Source organism: Bos indicus x Bos taurus, chromosome X (assembly GCF_003369695.1).
Source record: "Bos indicus x Bos taurus breed Angus x Brahman F1 hybrid chromosome X, Bos_hybrid_MaternalHap_v2.0, whole genome shotgun sequence".
Taxonomy (NCBI): Eukaryota; Metazoa; Chordata; class Mammalia; order Artiodactyla; family Bovidae; genus Bos; species Bos indicus x Bos taurus.
In genome coordinates this window covers 89,363,781-89,383,220 of record NC_040105.1, presented here as the reverse complement: position 1 = coordinate 89,383,220, position 19,440 = coordinate 89,363,781, and the positions used below count along the sequence as shown (strand labels likewise).

General features: G+C 37.6%; 1 protein-coding gene across 4 annotated transcripts in view; it reads left to right on the top strand.

The window, feature by feature from the left end:
- RNF128 (ring finger protein 128, E3 ubiquitin protein ligase) overlaps nt 1-7,257 on the top strand; it is a 65,044-nt gene extending 57,787 nt beyond the window's left edge. For 2 of the 4 annotated variants that reach the window (XM_027533323.1, XM_027533325.1), the window contains exon 7: nt 5,822-7,257. In XM_027533323.1, coding sequence (XP_027389124.1) covers nt 5,822-5,955 — 134 coding nt within the window. In that variant the 3' untranslated portion in view covers nt 5,956-7,257. The remainder of the gene's footprint in view (nt 1-5,821) is intronic. The other 2 variants (XM_027533324.1, XM_027533326.1) reach the window with 2 other exon arrangements.
- Nucleotides 7,258-19,440: the final 12,183 nt, after the last annotated feature.

Here is a 19,440-nt window from a genome sequence, read left to right as displayed (position 1 = left end):
AGTGACTACACCACCACCACCACTTTGCTTTGAGATCAGACTACAACCGTGAATTTTTAAATTGGTTTTGAAAAAAATATTAGAACAGCAAAATTTAACATTAATAGTAAAGTAGACTCGTCAACTGGAGGAGGAAATGGCAACCCATTCCAGTATTTATGCCTGGAAAATCCCGTGGACAGAGGAGCCTGGCAGGCTACGGTCCACAGGGTTGCAAAGAGTCAAACTCAACTGAGCACACACACACACTCACATACAATTATATATTAATTGTTTTGGCACCTTTCCTATTAACTACTGATTATTATGGTGATAGTTGGTTTAAATAGCTTCGAAAACATACAGTTGGTTAGTTCGTGCCTGTGTGTTCCATCATTGTGCTGAGTTTTATTAGAGCACTGGTTTTCAAAGTTAAGCATACCTTGAGTCACCTAGAGGGCTTGTTTAAACAGAGGGGAGGGCCTTCCCTGGTTCAGTGGTTAAGAATCTGCCTTGCAATGCAGCGGACACAGGTTCAATCCCTGGTCTAGGAAGATCCCACATGCTGCGGGCCAGTTAAGCCCCTGCGCCGCAACTTGAAGCCTGCGTTCTAGAGCCCATGCTCTGCAAGGACAAGCCACAGCAACAAGAAACCCATGCATTGCAACTAGAGAGTTAGCCCCCACTTGCTGCAACTAGAGAAAGCTCGTGCACAGCAACAAAGACCCAGCACAGCCAAAATAAAATAAATGAATAAAAGTTTATTAAAAAAAAAAAAACAAGCAGAGTGGCAACCACTAGTTTCTGACTCAATAGGTCTGAGATGGGCCCTGAGAATTTTCATTTCTAAGAAGTTTCCAGGTGGTAATGATTCTGCTTGTCCAGGGACCACACTGAGAACCACAGAATAGGGCCCCTAGTTCTTAATCCTTGCTGCACATTAGGATCACCCAGAAGAACTTTAAACATTACTGATACCTGGACTCTACCCCAGAATAGTTCAGTCAGAATCCATGAGATGTGGGGCCCAAGCACAGTTTTTTGTTTTTTTTTTTTAATAATTTCAGCCTGACTTAAAAAATGTTTCAAAAATAGTAAAAAGAATGCCCATCACTGAACTTCTCCAAGTGTTAACATCGTATATAACCATATACAGTTATCAAAATCAGGAAATTGTATGATAAAATGTTAGGAACTAAATTGCACTTACTCAAATTTTACCAGTTGACCCCTTAATGTCCTTTTTCTGTCCTAGGATCCCACATTGCATTTCCTCTTCTCTCATTTCCCCCTAGTTTTATTGAAATATACTTGACATATAACCAGAGAAAGATTAGTTACCAAATCTATCATCTCAAATAATTATAAATTGTGTGTGTGTGTGTGGTGAGAACATTTAAGATCTATGCTTAGCAACTTTCAAGTATTTACTACAGTATTGTTAACTGTAGTCACCATGCTATATATTAAATTCCCAAGAACTTATTCATCTTATAACTGGAAACTTGTATCCTTTGATGGACATTTCTCCATTCCCCCCTGCTTCTAGCCTCTGGCAACTACCATTCTGTTTCTATGAATTTGACCTTTTAAAAAAAGATTCCACATATAAGTGTTATCATACAGTGTTTGTCTTTCTCTGTGTGGCTTATTTCACTTAGCACAGTATCCTCAAGATCTATCCATGTTGTTGCAAATGGCAGTATCTCCTTTTTTTCTCATGGCTGAGTAATATTCGTGTGTGTATGTGTACATATATATGTATCTCACGTTTTCTTTATCTGTTGATCAGTCAATAGAAACAGGTTACTTCTATGTCTGGCTATTGTGAATAATGCTGCAGTGAACATGGAGGTGCAGCTGTCTCTTCAAGATAATGATTTCATTTCTTTTGTGTGTATACCCAGAAGTTGGATTGCTGGATGATATGGTAGTTCTATTTTTAGTTTTTTGAGAACCTCCATACATGTTTCCCGTAGTGCTATACCAATATACATTCCCACCAACTGTGCACCAGAGTTCCCTTTTCTTCACATCCTTGCAACACTCGTCTGTTACCATTTTGATAATAGCTGTTCTAACAAGCGTGAGGCAATATCTCATTGTGGTTTTGATTTGCATTTCCCTGATGATTAGTGATTAACATCTTTTCATCTACTTATTGGCCATTTGTATCCACATGTCTTCTTTGGGGTGCTTCCCAGATGGGTCAGCAGTAAATATTCTGCCTGCCAATGCAGGAGCCACAAGAGATGCAGATTCAATCCTTGGGTCGGGAAGATCCCCTGGAGGAGGAAATGGCATCCCACTCCAGTGTTCTTGTCTGGAAAATCCTGTGGACAGAGGAGCCTAATGGGCTACAGTCCATGGAGGCAAAGAGTTGGAGATGACTGAGCATGCACACATGTCTTCTTTAGGAAAATCTTTTCCCCCCAAAATTTCAATTCTGCCCAGTTTTAAATCAGATTATTTACTTTTCTGCTATTGAATTGTATGAGTTCCTTACATATTTTGGATATTAACTCCTTACCTGATATGTGGTTTGCAAATATTTTTTCCCATTTTGTAGCTTGCCTTTTCATTCTTTTGATTATTTTTTGCTGAGCAGAAGCTTTTTGGTTTGATGTAGTCCCGTTTGTTGATTTTGGCATTTTAAGTCCTTAATCTATTTAGAGTTCATTTTTTAAGTGGTATGAGATGGAGGTCCGGTTTCATTCTGTTGCATATTTATCCAGCTTACCCAACACCATTTATTGAAGACTGTCTTTTCCCCACTGGATGTTTTTGGTTCCCTTGTCAAATATTAGTTCATCTCACACATGAGGCATGTGAGATCTTAGCTCCCTGACCAGGGATCCAACCCATACCCCCTGCATTGGAAGCTTGGAATCTTAACCAGTAGACCACCAGGGAAGTCCCTATATATGTCCTTTATGTTTGGATATGTTCTTTCTATACCCAATCTGCTGAGAGGTCCACATTACATTTAACTGTCATGTCCTTTTAGTCTTAATATGTGACTGTTTCTAAGTCTTCGTTTTTCTTAACTTTGACACCTCTGAAGGCCACCAGTTAGTTACTTTGAAGAATATCCTTCAATTTGGAATTGTCTGCTGTTTCCCAATGTTTAAAATCATTGTCCATTGTCTATTTCTGGCAAGAAAACCACATATCTTATCTTGTCTGCCTGATATCATATAATGAGGCACATTATGCCCATGTCTTATTATCAATGTTTTTAACTTTGTTCACTTGGTTAAGGTGGTATCTGCCAAGCCTCTTCTTTTAAAGTTATTATTTTTCCCTTTATAGTTATTGTTTTATAGAGAAACACTTGGAAACTATGCAAACGTCCTGTTTCTCATCATAATTTTTACCTACTAATTTTAGCAATCATTGATAGTTCTTGCTTACAATAATTATTACTGAAGTATGTGCCAAATGGTGATTTTCTGTTTCTATTCTTCTTTCTACATTAATTAAGCTTCTAATTTAAAGAAGAGATACCATTTCTCCACTTATTTATTCAACTGTTTATAATAATATGGACTCACAGATATTTCTTTTTCTCCATAATATTATTCTCATGATTTATTCATGCTTAGATTGCCCTAGATTTGGTCATTGGGAACTCCCTCAAGTTGGTTGATTTTCTTTCAAAATAACCCCGCCCCCCCCCCTTTTTTTTTTTGAGCGCTTCCTTACTTTCTATTATCACAAGATGTTCTAGGCCAAGGATTGGCAAACTTTTTCTGTAAAGGGCCAGATAGTAAATATTTTAGGCTTTGAAGACTTTAGGTCTTTGTTGCTTTGGGGGCTGAGACAGTGTTGTTTTATCTTCCAACCTCTTAAAAATGTCAAAATCACTCTTAGCTATGGATTTGGCTTGCGAGCTGTAGTTTTCTGGCCCCTAGGCTAGAATCTAGGTTAATCTGCTCTCTTGCCCTAACCCTAGAATCAGGGAGTGGGGGCTTTTATTGGAGAACAGCACCTCAGAATCAAGATCGGGCATTAGGTACGCTCATTGCTTTTGGAGTATCATTGCTATTAGCCCTTTCAAGGAACAAAGCGAGGAAATATGTGTATGTACTCACACAAATATACACACACCTACATTGACCTAACAGAAGAACAGCTAGTTCATACTGATGTATGATTCTAATCCAACATCACAGAGTTTATTCTAGCCTTCCTCTTTCCTTACTTTTAACTCCATTCTTGGACATTGAGAAACCCGGCTGTTATTATCCTCAGTATATTTACTTATTTGTTCAATCCTAAAGTACATGTAAGTTGTAACATTGCTAACATACCCTTGTGAAAAACAGTTTCACTAACCAGTGTAGTTCTTTGGTTTTAACCTTATAGGATATAGTCAAAATATCAGTCTCCAAAATTACTTAGGTTAGTTCTTTTCTTTCCCACTCTCTTCAGAACGATTATATATATTTCATCTATAAAATAATTATATTCACTTGTTACTACTTGTATTCCATTTTGGGAACTCCCTCCACAACTTCCTGGTTGATTAGCTTTAGTCCTTCTGTCTATCTATCTATCTATCAGTTAGTAAAGAATCTGCCTGCAATGCAGGAGACACAGGAGATGTGGGTTCAATCCCTGGGTTGGGAAGATCCCCCGGAGAAGGAAATGACAACCAGTATTCCTGCCTGGGAAATCCCATAGACAGAGGAACCTGGCAGGCTACAGTCCATGGGGTCATAAAGAGTTGGACTTGACTGAGCATGTACACAGATCTATCTTATCAATCTATCTATGTTTATGAAAAAGCATAGATAATTTTTTAAAGTGCCCAGGTGATTCAAACATGAAGTTGATTTTAAGAGCTATTATTATTTAGAATAGAGAAGAAACAGAAGACACAACTGTTGCTCTTAAGAATGCTATGATGTAGGTAAAAATAAGCACATGTATGAATCAACAAAATAGTAATTGTAAATTAATATAATGCCATAAATGCTTTAGGGCTTCCCTGGGCGCAGTGGTAAAGAACCCGCCTGCCAATGCAGGAAATACCAGAGGCAAGGGTTCGATTCCTGAGTTGGGAAGATCCCCTGGAGGAGGAAATAGCAACCCACTCCAGTATTCTTGCCTGGGAAATCCCATAGACAGAGAGCCTGGCAGGCTACAATCCATAGGGTCACAAAGAGTCAGGCACGACTGAAGCGACTTGAGCACACACATATAAGTGCTTTATGTAAGGCAGCAAAATCATTTTAAAGAAACAGGGAATTAGTGTGATAATCAGAGTGTGATTGAATTAGATAAGAAAGACTTCTAGACACGTGTGTTGAATTTTGTCTTAAAGAACAGAGGGGTAAAAGCATCCTAAAATTGCCATTAAATATTAATTTATTTTAATTGGAAACTAATTACTTTACAGTATTGTGGTGGGTTTTGCTATACATTGACATGAATCAGCCACAGGTATACATGTGTCCCCCATCCTGAATCCCCTTCCCACCTCCCTCCCCATCCCATCCCTCTGGGTTGTCCCAGTGCACTGGCACTGAGTGCCCTGTTTCCTGCATCAAACTTGGACTGGTCATGTATTTCACATATGGTAATATACATGTTTCAGTGCTATTCTCTCAAATCATTCCACCCTCGCCTTCTCCCACAGAGTTGAAAAGTCCATTCTTATATCTGTCTCTTTTGCTGTCTCACATATAGGGTCACCATTACCATCTTTCTAAATTGCATATATATGCGTTAATATACTGTATTGGTGTTTTTCTTTCTGACTTACTTCACTCTGTATAATAGGCTCCAGTTTCATCCACCTCATTAGAACTGATTCAAATGCCATTTTTTTTTAAAGATGAAAATCTACAGCTGGTAAACCATGAAGCAAATTCCATGGCAGTGGATGTTGTTCCTCACGTTGACAACCCAACCTTTGAAGAAGATGAAAGTCCTGATCAGGAGACCACTGTTCGAGAAATTAAATCATAAAATCTGTATCAGTAGAAAACCTGAACCTTTAGTAATAACAGAACTGCCAATAAGGGCCTAGTTTACTACTAAGGAACTGGATAAACTTAATAAAATAAGAATGATACTGAAAGTGCTGATATGACTAATATTATGCTATAGTTAAATGACTTAAAATACTAAACCTATTAACCTTTTCCACAAACACATTATAATGTTTTTCATAGGCAAGTTTCCTCTTGATAGCAGTAGCAACATTTTTAAATATTCAAAACTCTTGTCAAGTAATCATGTTTTCCATTTATAACAATTTTCTTATCAAAACATGTTGCTTTTAAAATGTGGAACAGCTATAATCACTTTATTTTATGATAGTATCTTAATTAAAAATAATACTACTTTAGCTTGGGCTATATGTGTCAGGGTTTTTCTCCAGGTGCTTATATTGATCTGGAATTGTAATTTAAAAAACAATGCAAACTTAGGCTAGTACTTCATGAAATATCTATTTAAGCTGCATTAAGTTGATAGAACAAGATTAAAGCAAAATACTCATTTTAACAATTTCTTATTTTTAAAATCAGGCTAAATTTACTTCATTTGAGTGTCAAGCATAGTTTCTTAGAGAGTATGGACTGGACTGGATTGATTGGTATATTAATGACACCAATTTGACAAAAGATCATAGACACAAACTTTCCTTACAAAAACACTGTATAACTATTTCTCAAACCTTACTTATGGGACTTTCAAAAACAGAACATATAAATCATCATACCATTTGAAAATGATTATTAATAAGTCACACAAAAATTGGTAATTGATCTCTGTGTATGAATTTGTCTACAGAAATTAGTCTATAGAAAATGTTTTCCAAACAAAGTTGACTTAAAATTGAGTTTACATTTTACCTAAATGGACTTTATAAAATAACATTAGGTAAAATAAAATTCTATCTGTGTAGCTATAAATTTCGTGAATGCATTTTCTTGGTGTTTGAAAAAGAATTGGTGTTGGGGGGGAGAATTCCAGGTGCCTTACTATAAAGTTTGAAGCTTCATCCACCAAAGTTAAATAGAGCTATTATAAAAATGCACTTTATATTTTCTGTGGCTTATCTTTGGTTTTAGAGTTTTGTTTCCAGTACAAATTCCAGCAGAATTTAAGCAAAAGCAGAATAGACATGTATTTTTGTTGGCTAAATGTAGAGTGGATGAAACCATTGCATTCTTGTACACTGATTTGAAATGCTGTAAATAGGTCCCGATTTGTATTGATTCTCTTTAAATATAAAATGTAAAATAAAATATTCCAATAAAAGTTTGTGTCTGGTGTTTAGTAATCATATACTAACTTTTAACATATGCTTGGATTTAGGAGGAAAAAGGTTTAATGTAAATATTTGTTGATATATTTGATAATAAAAACTAAAACTTTAGTATTTGGGCTTCCCTGGTGGCTCAGATGGTAAAAAAAAATTCACCTGCAATGTGGGAGACCTGTGTTCTATTCCTGGGTTGGGAAGATCCCCTGGAGAAGGTCATGGCAACCCACTCCAGTATTCTTGCCTGGAGAATCCCCATGGACACAGGAACCTGGCAGGCTACAATCCATGGGGTCACGGAGTCGGACATGACTGAGTGACTAAGCACAGCACAGCATGTTTACATATTTCACTACATAGTGAGGAACTGCTGCCATTATAAAATGACTGAATCTATCATGAATTATTTTTAAATGTCAGCAAGGTAAATAATGACATTGACCACTGATAAGTTTTTTCTTTTTCTTTATTTATTGGAGGACAATTGCTCTACAATATTGTGTTGGCCTCTGCCACACATCAACACAGATCAGTCACAGGCATACATATGTCCCCTCTCTCCAGAATCCCCCTCCTATTAATCACTGAAAATTTAAGGTTAGAAAAGGACCATGATGCCAGTCCATCTTTATACTGCTGCTGCTGCTTAGTCACTTCAGTCATGTCTGACTCTGTGTAACCCCTATGGATTGTAGCCCACCAATTCTCCAGGCAAGAATACTGGGGTAGACTGCCATGCCCTTCTTCAGGGGATCTTCCCAACCCAGGGATCAAACCCAGGTCTCCTGCACTGCAGGCAGATTCTTTATCACTAAGCCACCAGGGAAATGTCCATCTTTATATTACACAAACCATAAGGCCATTTTATTGCTTTATGTTTTGTGTAATATAAAGATGGACATTTCCTTTGGTCTTCTCTTTGGAAGTATCATTCCTGGGATGCTGTTAATGGGTTAAAAGCAGCTCTTTATTTTGGCAAACATGTTAAGAATAAACAGTTGTTTGGAACACTTCAGAACCATGATTATGAAATCCAGGATATACATATGTCTTATATGGCAATATGCCCAATGTGTGTGATGCCACACTATAAAGTTTCTCTATATTCTTAGGAAGTTTCTCTTTATTCTTAGGAAGTTAATCATCTCAAGCTTTGCAGGGGTTCTTCTGGGGAGGCATTTATAATTTTTGAATATTTACTAGCTGTATTAACATACAATTTATATACCAAAAATTCAGCCATTGTAAATGTATGGTTCTAAAGATGGATAGAATTGTGCTCACCACAAGTGAATTTGAGAACATTACATTAACCAGGAGATCAGTCCTGGGTGTTCATTCGTAGGACTGATGATGAAGCTGAAACTCCAATACTTTGGCCACCTGATGCGAAGAGCTGACTTATTTGAAAAGACCCTGATGCCGGAAAAGATCGAGGGCAGGAGGAGAAGGGGTTGACAGAAGATGAGATGGTTGGATGGCATCACTGACTCAATGAACATGGGTTTGGGTGGACTCTGGGAGTTGGTGATGGACAGGGAGGCCTGGTGTGCTGCGGTTCATGCAGTCGCAAAGAGTCAGACACAACTGAGCGACTGAACTGACTGACTGACATTATCCCCCAAAATCCCTTCATATCCATTTTTACTCAGTTTCTGCTCCCATTCCTAGCCCCAGGGAACCATCAATTATCCTTTTGTCTCCATGGATTTGCCTATTCTGGACATTACATTTAAATGGAATCATACAATATATGGTCTTTTGTGACTGCCTTCTTCTACTTAGCATATTTTCAAGGTTTATCCATGTTGAAGCATGCATCAGTATTTCATCCTTTTTAATTGCTGAATAATATTCCAGTCTATAGGTATTCCATATTTGGTTATCCATTCATCAGCTAAGGAACACTTGGATCAGTACCACTTTATGGCCATTATGGCTGATGTTCCTATGAACATTCATGTACAAGTCCTAGTGTAGATTTATGCTTTCAATTCTCTTGGGGATATGCAAAGAAGAGGAATCCATGTCACTTGTGAATTTTCTTCCTGATATTATATTTTGATTATAAATAAGAGTTTGAGCAACAGACTTTATTATTTTCACATAGTCAAAATATAAGGCTGTGGCTCAGTGGTAAAGAATCTGCTTGCCAATGCATGAGATGGGGGTTCAATCCTTGGGTCAGGGAGAGCTCCTGGAGAGGAAATGGCAACCCACTCCATTCTTCCTGCTGAGAAATCCCATGGACAGAGGAGCTTCGCAGGCTACAGTCCATGAGGTTGCAAAAGTGTTGGACACAACTTAGAAACTAAACAACAACATGACATTCAAAATATAGGCTGATATTTTTGAACAGTGACAGTAGATATATTTGTATGTATAGGTAGTCTCCAACTTAAGATGGTGGGGTTTTATGAGAATTCATTTGTAAAAGTCACATTGTGTTAAGATCATGGAAGAAATCAAAAAGGAAATAAAAATATGCGTAGAAACAAATGAAAATGAAAACATGACAACCCGAAACCTATAAAAGCAGTGCTAAGAGGAAGGTTCATAGCAATACAAGCCTACCACGAGAAACAAGAGAAACATCAAATAAATAATGTACACTTAAAGCAACTAGAAAAAGAAGAACAGAAGAAACCCAAAGTTAGTAGAAGGAAAGAAATCATAAAAATTAATGCAGAAATAACTGAAAAAGAAATGGAGACTATAGCAAAAATCAACAAAACTAAAAGCTGGATCCTTGAGAAGATAAATTAAATAGACAAACTGTTAGCCAGACTCATCAAGAAAAAAAGGGAGAAGAATCAAATCAATAAAATTAGAAATGAAAATGGAGAAATCATGACAACACAGAAATACAAAAGATTATAAGAGACTACTATGACCAGTTATATGCCAATAAAATGGACAACTTGCAAGAAATTGACAAATTCTTAGAAAAGTATAACATTCCAAAACTGAACCAGGAAGAAACAGAGAATCCTAACAGACCCATCACAAGCATGGAAATCAAACTGTAATCAAAAATCTTCCAACAAAGAAAAGCCCAGGACCAGATGGCTTCACAGGTGAATCCTACCAAAAATTTAGAGAAGAGCTAACACCTATCCTATTCGAACACTTCCAGAAAATTGCAGAGGAAGGTAAACTCTCAAACTCATTCTATGAGGCCACCATCAACCTAATACCATAATCAGACAAAGATGCCACACACACACACACACACACACACACACACACACAAACTACAGGCCAATATCAATGATGAACATATATGCAAAACCCTCAACAAAATGCTAGTAAACAGAATCCAACAACATATTAAAAAGATAATACATCATGACCAAGCGGACTTTATTCCAGGGATACATTCTTCAATATCACAAGTCAAACAATATGATACACCATTATAAAAAATTGAAAGATAAAAACCATATGATTATCTCAATATATGCAGAGAAAGCCCTTGACAAAATTCAACACCCATTTATGATAAAAAAAAAAAAAACAACTCTCCAGAAAGCAAGCATGGAAGGATCAGACCTAAATAAAATAAAAGCCTTATATAACAAACCCACAGCAAACATTATCCTCAATGGTGAAAAATTGAAAGCACGTCCTCTAAAATCAGGAACAAGACAAGTGTGCCCACTCTCACCACTACTATTCAACATAGTTTTGGAAGTCCTAGCCACAGCATTCAGAGAAGAAAAAGAAAGAAAAGGAATCCAGATTGGAAAAGAAAAAGTAAAACTCTCACTGTTTGCAGATGACATGATCCTCTACATAGAAAACCCTAAAGATACCACCAGAAAATTGCTAGAGCTAATAAATGAATATAGTAAAGTTGCAGGATATAAAATTAATACACAGAAATCCCTTGCATTCCTATACACTAAAAATGAAAAAAAGAGAAATTAAGGAAAAAATCCCATTCACCATTGCAACAAAAAGAATAAAATAATTAGGAATAAATTTACCTAAAGAAACAAAAGGCCTATATATAGAAAACTATAAAATAGTGATGAAAGAAATCAAAGGTGACACAAATAGATGGAGAAACATACCATGTTCATGGATCAGAAGAATCAATATAGTGAAAAAGAGTATATACCCAAAGCAATCTATAGATTCAATAGATTGAAGCTACCAACAGTATTTTTCACAGAATTAGAACTGCCAGGGAACATTTAACAGGAGGATTCCTGCATGCCATTTTCTATTTCTCAAGGATTCTCTGTTCCTTATCAGTTCCTATTCTGAGAATGAGTAGAGCTGCACGCAGTTCTCAGGACTGAGGTCATGGGAAAGGGTATCTGCTTGGATTCCTTTTAGTAACTCCCTTCAGTGACTCTTTTCAGCGTCAGCAACCTTGTATGTATTAGACTATCCATATCGTGGCTATTGATAAAATTTCATCCTGTGTAATAGCTGAGTAATCGTCTTACTAAAGATATATAAGCCTACATTTCTGCTAATAAAGCACCCTTGCTCCATCAGAGATTGGGTCCCCGTGTCTTTCTTTCTCTCTTTCTTTCTTTCTCTCTCTCTCTCTTTCAGTTTCTTATCATTGACTTCAGACTGCCAGGTTCCGGTCCATTAAAGGACCACAACAAGTGGCCCCCAGAACAGGGACCTGGTATATGTGGCATTTCAGACTGAGTGACTCAGGGCCTATTGAGGTCGGTAAGACATGGATTAAACAGCTGGAAAGCCCCATCATCTCTCTACTTTACTTCACCATTTGTTTAAAGCTCAGGGACTTCTGGTTTCACGCAAACTAATAGAGCCTTGCCTTCAAACAGTGGTTGAGTGTAATCCTTGGTTCCCTGATAAAAGCAGTTTTGATTTAGAAATTTGGCACTGGGTCAAAGAAAATGTTGAATGAGCCGCCAGGCAGAGAAAAAATATTCCAATTGATTTCTGGCCCTCATGAGCTCTCATTAAAGCTGTAATTCTGCCATTTCAAGGTAATTCTAGCCCTCATAATATTCAACAACAGACAGAAAACTTGTTACATAAATATGAATTAGATGATGAAACTTTACAAAAGGCCCAATTAGAACAACATAAAATATTTCAGAACTTTCCTACAAATCCTACCCCAGCTGCTCCAAGTGCTCCTCCTCTGCCAGCAGACACAAATCCAAAAGTCTCTCCTTTGCTAGACTTACTCGCTCTCCTTGAAATTCTCCTATTTTTGTTATAAAAAAGAAATCTAACAAATGACGTCTCTTGACAGACCTTAGAAAAGTTAATGAAAGGAGATCCTAATTTAAATAGCCCTCATTCACTTTCTCAAGAGACACAAGAGGAACTCTATTTAGTGCAAAATAAATTACAAAAACAGTTTCTTACTCGCATCAGACTAGATTTACCTCTAAAATTATTTGTACTCCCCTCTCTTCATTCTCCCATGGGACTTCTTGACCCAACAGCTCCAAACTTGATATACCAGAAACATGTCTAAGCAAAAGCCTGTAATTAACTCTTATCACGTTATTGAAATAGACAACCCACTTTGCCTGAGATGTCAGCCTTAGACAGATTAGTACAACTTCAAGCCAGAAAAAAAAGTGGGGGACAGACCTTTTAAATCTTAAAGCAGAAATCTATGAGATCTCTGTCTGTCTAGATATATATGTATGTCTTTGTCTCTGGATAATATTGCTGAGGTTAATTTATAAATGAGCTAAACAACAGTTCATGGTTTCTAAAAAAAAGTAAGATACATATTTTCAGTAAAAAAGGTATAAGAAATGAAATTACATTTTATTAAGAAAACAAAGAAGTATGGCTTATAGATGGCTATTCTATGAATGGACAAATAAAGTGATGAATACAGAAAGTATAAAAAAGGTTTGTGGAAAGTTAAACCCAAAAAAAAGTTCTATATGAGAAAAAAATAAGCCTTACAGATAAATAAAAAAAGTATACAAAAGGTTTATAACAAGTAGAAAAGTGTTTTATGCATGATACAAGTTTCTTAAGACATGACTTTACTAATAACTGCTAACTATAGCTATATTATTTTCTATGTCACTTGTTTTGGAAGAACTTTTTACGTTAACAAATGTGTGACTGAGCCTATGATATAATGCTGATATACAGTTCCATATGAGATCAATGATTGTAATAATGTAACTCTAGATATGGGAAAAAACAACAAGAGGAAATGTTTTCCTGGACCAAGAGGCTAGTAAGACAGTGGTCCAGAGACTTTTGCTACTTACAAGGCCTGGTCCAATAACAGCACACTGAGTGGCCTATCAATGAAATCGTCCCTAAACCTGGGAATGTCTCCCAATACCATGAGACACAATGGCCATAAAATGCCCCCCAAACATGGTCAAATATGTGGCTATGAAGGGACCCTACTGACTGAAAATTGATACTTGTCAACTGCCTCTACAAAGATTACATCATGACCACTGCAAGCTGCTGACCTTCAACACCCCCTGAAAGGAGTTCAGGGTAGAAATCAAAAATAAGACACTCTATGCTCTGGAAAAAAAAAAAACCCAGAAAAACTGGCCTTCAGACAGTCAGATGTTTTCGGGTAAAGATTTTATGAGCCCAAATTCTTGCATCTTCTCATACCTAGAGAAACATTAATGTCGTGAACCAATGTCTGGTCCTAGTTCTCCTGGTAGCCCCTAAACAGCTTTTCTACTTCTCTTAATCTTTGGGCCATATACCTTTAACTTTTTTGTTAAGTTTGTTTCTTCCAGAATACAACAAATATCCAAATGGTAGTATGACAAAAATATTCCCTGACCAACACCTAGACAATGCTGAAACAAGTCACCTTATCATTCCATGGACTCTCATCTCCCTCTGTTAATACACCCTGACAGAAAACAGGCAAAGGAAACCCAAAACCCCACGACTGCCCCTGTACAGCCTGAAAAAGCCAGAGTGGTCATTGCCCCCTTTCCCCTGAGACTGGATTCCCAAATGCCTGAAAAGGAAAATAGGTAGACAGTTAGACATGAACAGGATATCAAAAGGGACCAAAATCAAAAATCAAAAAAATTAATGTTTATAGCTAATCATACAATTGTCGATTGGAGACCCTATGGTATGTGGTTATCTAACTGCTCAGATGATATTAACAGTACTATGTATGACAATGCTACTCAAGTAACATAAAAAGTTACTAATACTACGATGAAACATTACCATGACAAAGGACTTCTTGGCTAGCTTGACGATAAAATGACACCCCCTCATCCTCGAATTGTCCTCGATAAACAGATTGGGCCTGAACAATGAGACATCTGGAAACTTGCCGCAAACACCAAAGAACTTAGACTGGACATCTCACAGAGAACAATTGTAGTCATAGTAACGATTTCTTTCATTATAATCAATCATATATCATACAAGCTTGTTTTCCCCTTCCTTTTGTTACAATTATATTTGTTGTTTACCATTGCCTTTATGCAAAAATGCCTTTATGCAAAACTAAACAAACTCAATTAGTCAAGACCTTTTTACAAATATAATAAATAAGGGTAAATTGTCAGGGAACATATAACAGGAGGACTCCTGCATGCTGTTTTCTATTTCTCAAGGATTCTCTGTTCTTTATCGGTTCCTATTCCGAGAACGAGTTGAGCTGCGCGCAATTCTCAGGACTGAGGTCATGGGAAAGGGTATCTGCTTGGATTCCATTCAGTAACTCCCTTCAGTGACTCTTTTCAGCATCAGCGACCTTGTATGTATTAGACTATCCATATTGTGGCTATTGATAAAATTTCATCCTGTGTAATAGCTGAGTAATCATCTTACTAAAGATATATAAGCCTACATTTCTGCTAATAAAGCACCCTTGCTCCATCAGAGCTTGGGTCCCCATGTCTTTCTCTCTCTCTCTCTCTTTCATTTTCTTATCGTTGACTCCGGACCACCAGGTTCTGGTCCATTAAAGGACCACAACATAGAACAAATGATTTCACAATTTGTATGGAAACAGTTCAGTTCAGTTCAGTTGCTCAGTCGTGTCGAACTCTGCGACCCCATGAATCGCAGCACGCCAGGCTTCCCTGTCCATCACCAACTCCCGGAGTTCACTCAAACTCATGTCCATCAAGTTGGTGATGCCATCCAGCCATCTCATCCTCTGTCGTCCCCTTCTCCTCCTGCCTCCAATCCCTCCCAGCATCAGGGTCTTTTCCAATGAGTCAACTCTTCGCATGAGGTCGCCAGAGTATTGGAGTTTCAGCTTCAGCATCAGTCCTTCCAATGAACACCCAGGACTGATCTCCTTTAGGATGGACTGGTTGGATCTCCTTGCAGTCCAAGGGACTCTCAAGAGTCTTCTCCAACACCACAGTTCAAAAGCATCAATTCTTCGATGCTCAGCTTTCTTCACAGTCCAACTCTCACATCCACACATGACCACTGGAAAAACCACAGCCTTGACTAGATGGACCTTTGTTGGTAAAGTAATGTCTCTGCTTTTGAATATGCTGTCTAGATTGGTCATAATTTTCCTTCCAAGGAGTAAGCGTCTTTTAATTTCATGGCTGCAATCACCATCTGCAGGTAAGTCAGTAAAAATATATTTAAGGATACAATTAGAATGCTAGATATATAATACTTCTCCTCCCCCCATCTGGTTTTGGTGCATTTACTAAATATTCTAGCTATGTTCTATAATACCTGGATCAATTTTATCACCTTAGGTTATAACAATTTTCAGTTATTTGCCTTACTCATTGTATTTTCCATTTAGAGTAGGTTAAAAATATTTTAAAGCATATTAAACAATATAACATTTAGATTTGCATACTACATGGGATTTAAAAGAAGTGCATTATTACAGTGGGCACTTTGACCTCCAGAGCAAAATGTTTATTATCTTCTACCTTAGAGGCAATTCAGGGAAAAGTTTGAAAACTACTACTCACAAGTTCTAACCTTTTTTCTTCCAGAAACATACAATCTCATAAATGTGAGACACTTGTGGACATACCTAGATTTTTTTGATGGTTAGGTGGCTCAGCTGGTAAAGAATCTGCCTGCAATGCAGGAAACCTAGGTTCAATCCCCGGGTTGGGATGATCCCCTGGAGAAGGCAAAGGCTACCCACTCCAGTATTCTGGCCTTGAGAATTCCATGGACTGTATAGTCTATGGGGTCTCAGAGTTGGACACGACTGAGCGACATTCACTTCACTTCACTTTAGAGAGTGTTTGTGTGTGTGTTAGTCACTCAGTCGTGTTCAACTCTTGTGACCCCATCACTGTAGCCTACTAGTCTCCCCTGTCCTTGGACTTCTCCAGGCCAGAATACTGGAGTGAGTTGCCATTCCCTTATTCAGGGGATCTTCCTGACCCAGGGATCGAACCCAGGTCTCCTGCATTGCAGGCAGATTCTTTACCAGGTGACCCACCAGGGAAGCTCCAGTTGGAGAATAGTAGTATATATAAATAGAGTTTAGCATGGCTGGGCTTCCCTGATGGCTCAGCTAGTAAAGAATCCACCTGCAATGCGGGAGACCTGGGTTTTATCCCTGGGTTGGGAAGATCCCCTGGAGAAGGGAAAGGCTACCCACTCCAGTATTCCGGCCTGGAGAATTCCATGAACTGTATAGGCCATGGGGTCGCAAAGACTTGGACATGACTGAGTGACCTTCAGTTTCACTTAGCATGGATGCTGCTGCTAAGTCACTTCAGTTGTGTCCGACTCTGTGCGACCCCATGGACTGCAGCCTACCAGGCTCCTCCATCCATGGGATTTTCCAGGCAAAAGTACTGGAGTGGGGTGCCATGGATACCTAGTGTCAATTTCTCCTCCAACTAACATCCCAATTCTGAGGCCTAGAAAATTTTAATTTGCATGTTCTGATATAAACTTAAAAAAAATTCAGTCATCTAAGTTTCATTGATAGAGCTTAATTTTTAAAAGATACCTATTAGCTCTTAGTAGAAATGTGATTAATCACCCCCAATTTGTTGTAAAATTTGATTTTCAAATACCTCATTTGCTTTCAGTTAGAGAATCTAAAACTTTAATATTCCTACAAACTACCGGGATCTTGTTAAAATGCACACTCTCATTCTAAGGCCTGGAATAGGTTCTGAGATTCTGAATTTCTTTTACTTTTGCACCAACCTAATAGCAAGCTCCGTGGTAATGCAGATTTTGGTGGTCCAGGGTCTGTATTTTGAGTACTAAAGTTTTAGATGGCTCTCCTCTAGCAATGCTCCACCTGTTTTGAATCTTACTGCTTCTAAACCTGCTTCAGACTGTAAAATATCAACTAAGCTTGTGAAATTCACTTCAAATAAGAATCCAGTGGAATCTTGAGTGATAGCCTAAGCCTTTCCATGGCACAGGGTTTGGAACTGCTATTTGGTGTTTCCCAGTACCTTTCACATAGGTGTTTGAGACTATGATTTAGAAGCCTGAGTCAGCTGGAAGACTGAATTTTGGATAAACGGGGTATTATTCAGCCCTGCATAGTATAACATTGTGTCCATAAATATGTGGCTTGGATAAATCAGAAAATGAACATGGTAGTAGACAGATGAGTTGGGAGGCTATTACAGTGCAGCAGAAAAGTGATGTGAGGCTTATCTGAAGTGATAACAGGAGGATGGAATGGACTTTTGGAAAAAAAAAGAGTAGAGTGGTGTGTGTGTGTAACAGTGCAGGTGGTGAAAGTAGGAAGTTTAAGACTATTCTCAGGTTCCTTACATGCACCCCAATGTTCATAGCAACACTATTCATAACAGCCAAGATGTAGAAACAACCTAAGTGCCCATCAACAAATGAATGGATAGAGAAGATGTGGTATACATATATATAAATAAACACACGCAATGGAATATTACTCAGTCATAAAAAAGGAATGGAGTAATACCATCTGTAGTAACATGGATGGACCTATAAAATATCATACTAAGTGACGTAAACCAGACATAGAAAGACAAATATATGATAACAATAAAAATGAATCTATTTACAAAACAAATAGACTCACAGATACAGAAAACAAACTTCCCCAAAAGGAAAGGGGGATAGATAAATTAGGAGTATGGGACTAACAGATCCACACTATTATATATAAAATAGACAAGCAACAAGTATTTATTGTATAATACAGGGAACAAAGTTCAATATCTTATAATAACCTATAATGGAAAATAATCTGATATTATTTTCCATAATACAGCAAGGTGTACAGCAAGGTGATTCAGTTTTATAAAAAACTGAATCACCTTGCTGTACACCTGAAACTAACACCTCATTTTTTTTTTAATGTAAAAAAAGCAGGGAGGGAAGACTATTCAAAGTTTCTTAGCTTGAGCATCTTGGTAAACAGTGGTGCTCAGAACTATGAGAATGTAGTAGAAGAGACAACTTTGGGCAGGGAGGATACTAGAGAAATAAATTATGCTTTGGACATATTGTCTTTGAGGTATCTATAAACCATATTGTCAGACATATTGTACTCAGACAAACCCAGGTTCAAACCCTAGCTCCACCATTTATTTAGTTATCTGATTTTAGGCAAGTTAATTTCTTTGAGCCTCCTGTTCATCTGCAAATTAAGGATGTTAAAATGTACAAGTTTATTAATGAGGGTCAAATGACAATCTGTGCATCCAGTCATAGATAGATATAGATATTACTAGCACAGCACCAGCAGTGATATCCATGGCAGTTTGTAATTCTTGTCCTTCTTCTCTAAAAACAATGTATACTAATATACACAATTGAATAGTGACATGGTCTATATAGTGACATGGTCTGTCATTTTAAGTCGTTTTAAGAAAAATACTTCTATTTGCAAAGGCTTGAAATACAGTAGATGATCAATACAAAACGTTATATTCCAGGAGTAATGTAAACATGTTTTATTCACATAATCAACAAAATGTTTACTACAACAGGAGCTCTCTAAATGCCCTGCTCCGAGCCAAAAGTGGGTCCACTTCTGTAACAGGGAGCATGTGGGTTTATCTGAATAGAATTGCCCAGTAAAGGGACAGAAGAATCATCCAGCTCTGCATAGCCCCTGCCACAACTCTTACAGTTTAAGGGTATTGGAAAAGAATGTGGCTTGATGAGGAAGGAAATAAAAAGGGGAAGGAAAAATAAAAAATAAAGGATACTTCACATCTCTTTTTATTTGCCACATTTACTGATCTTTCACCAGG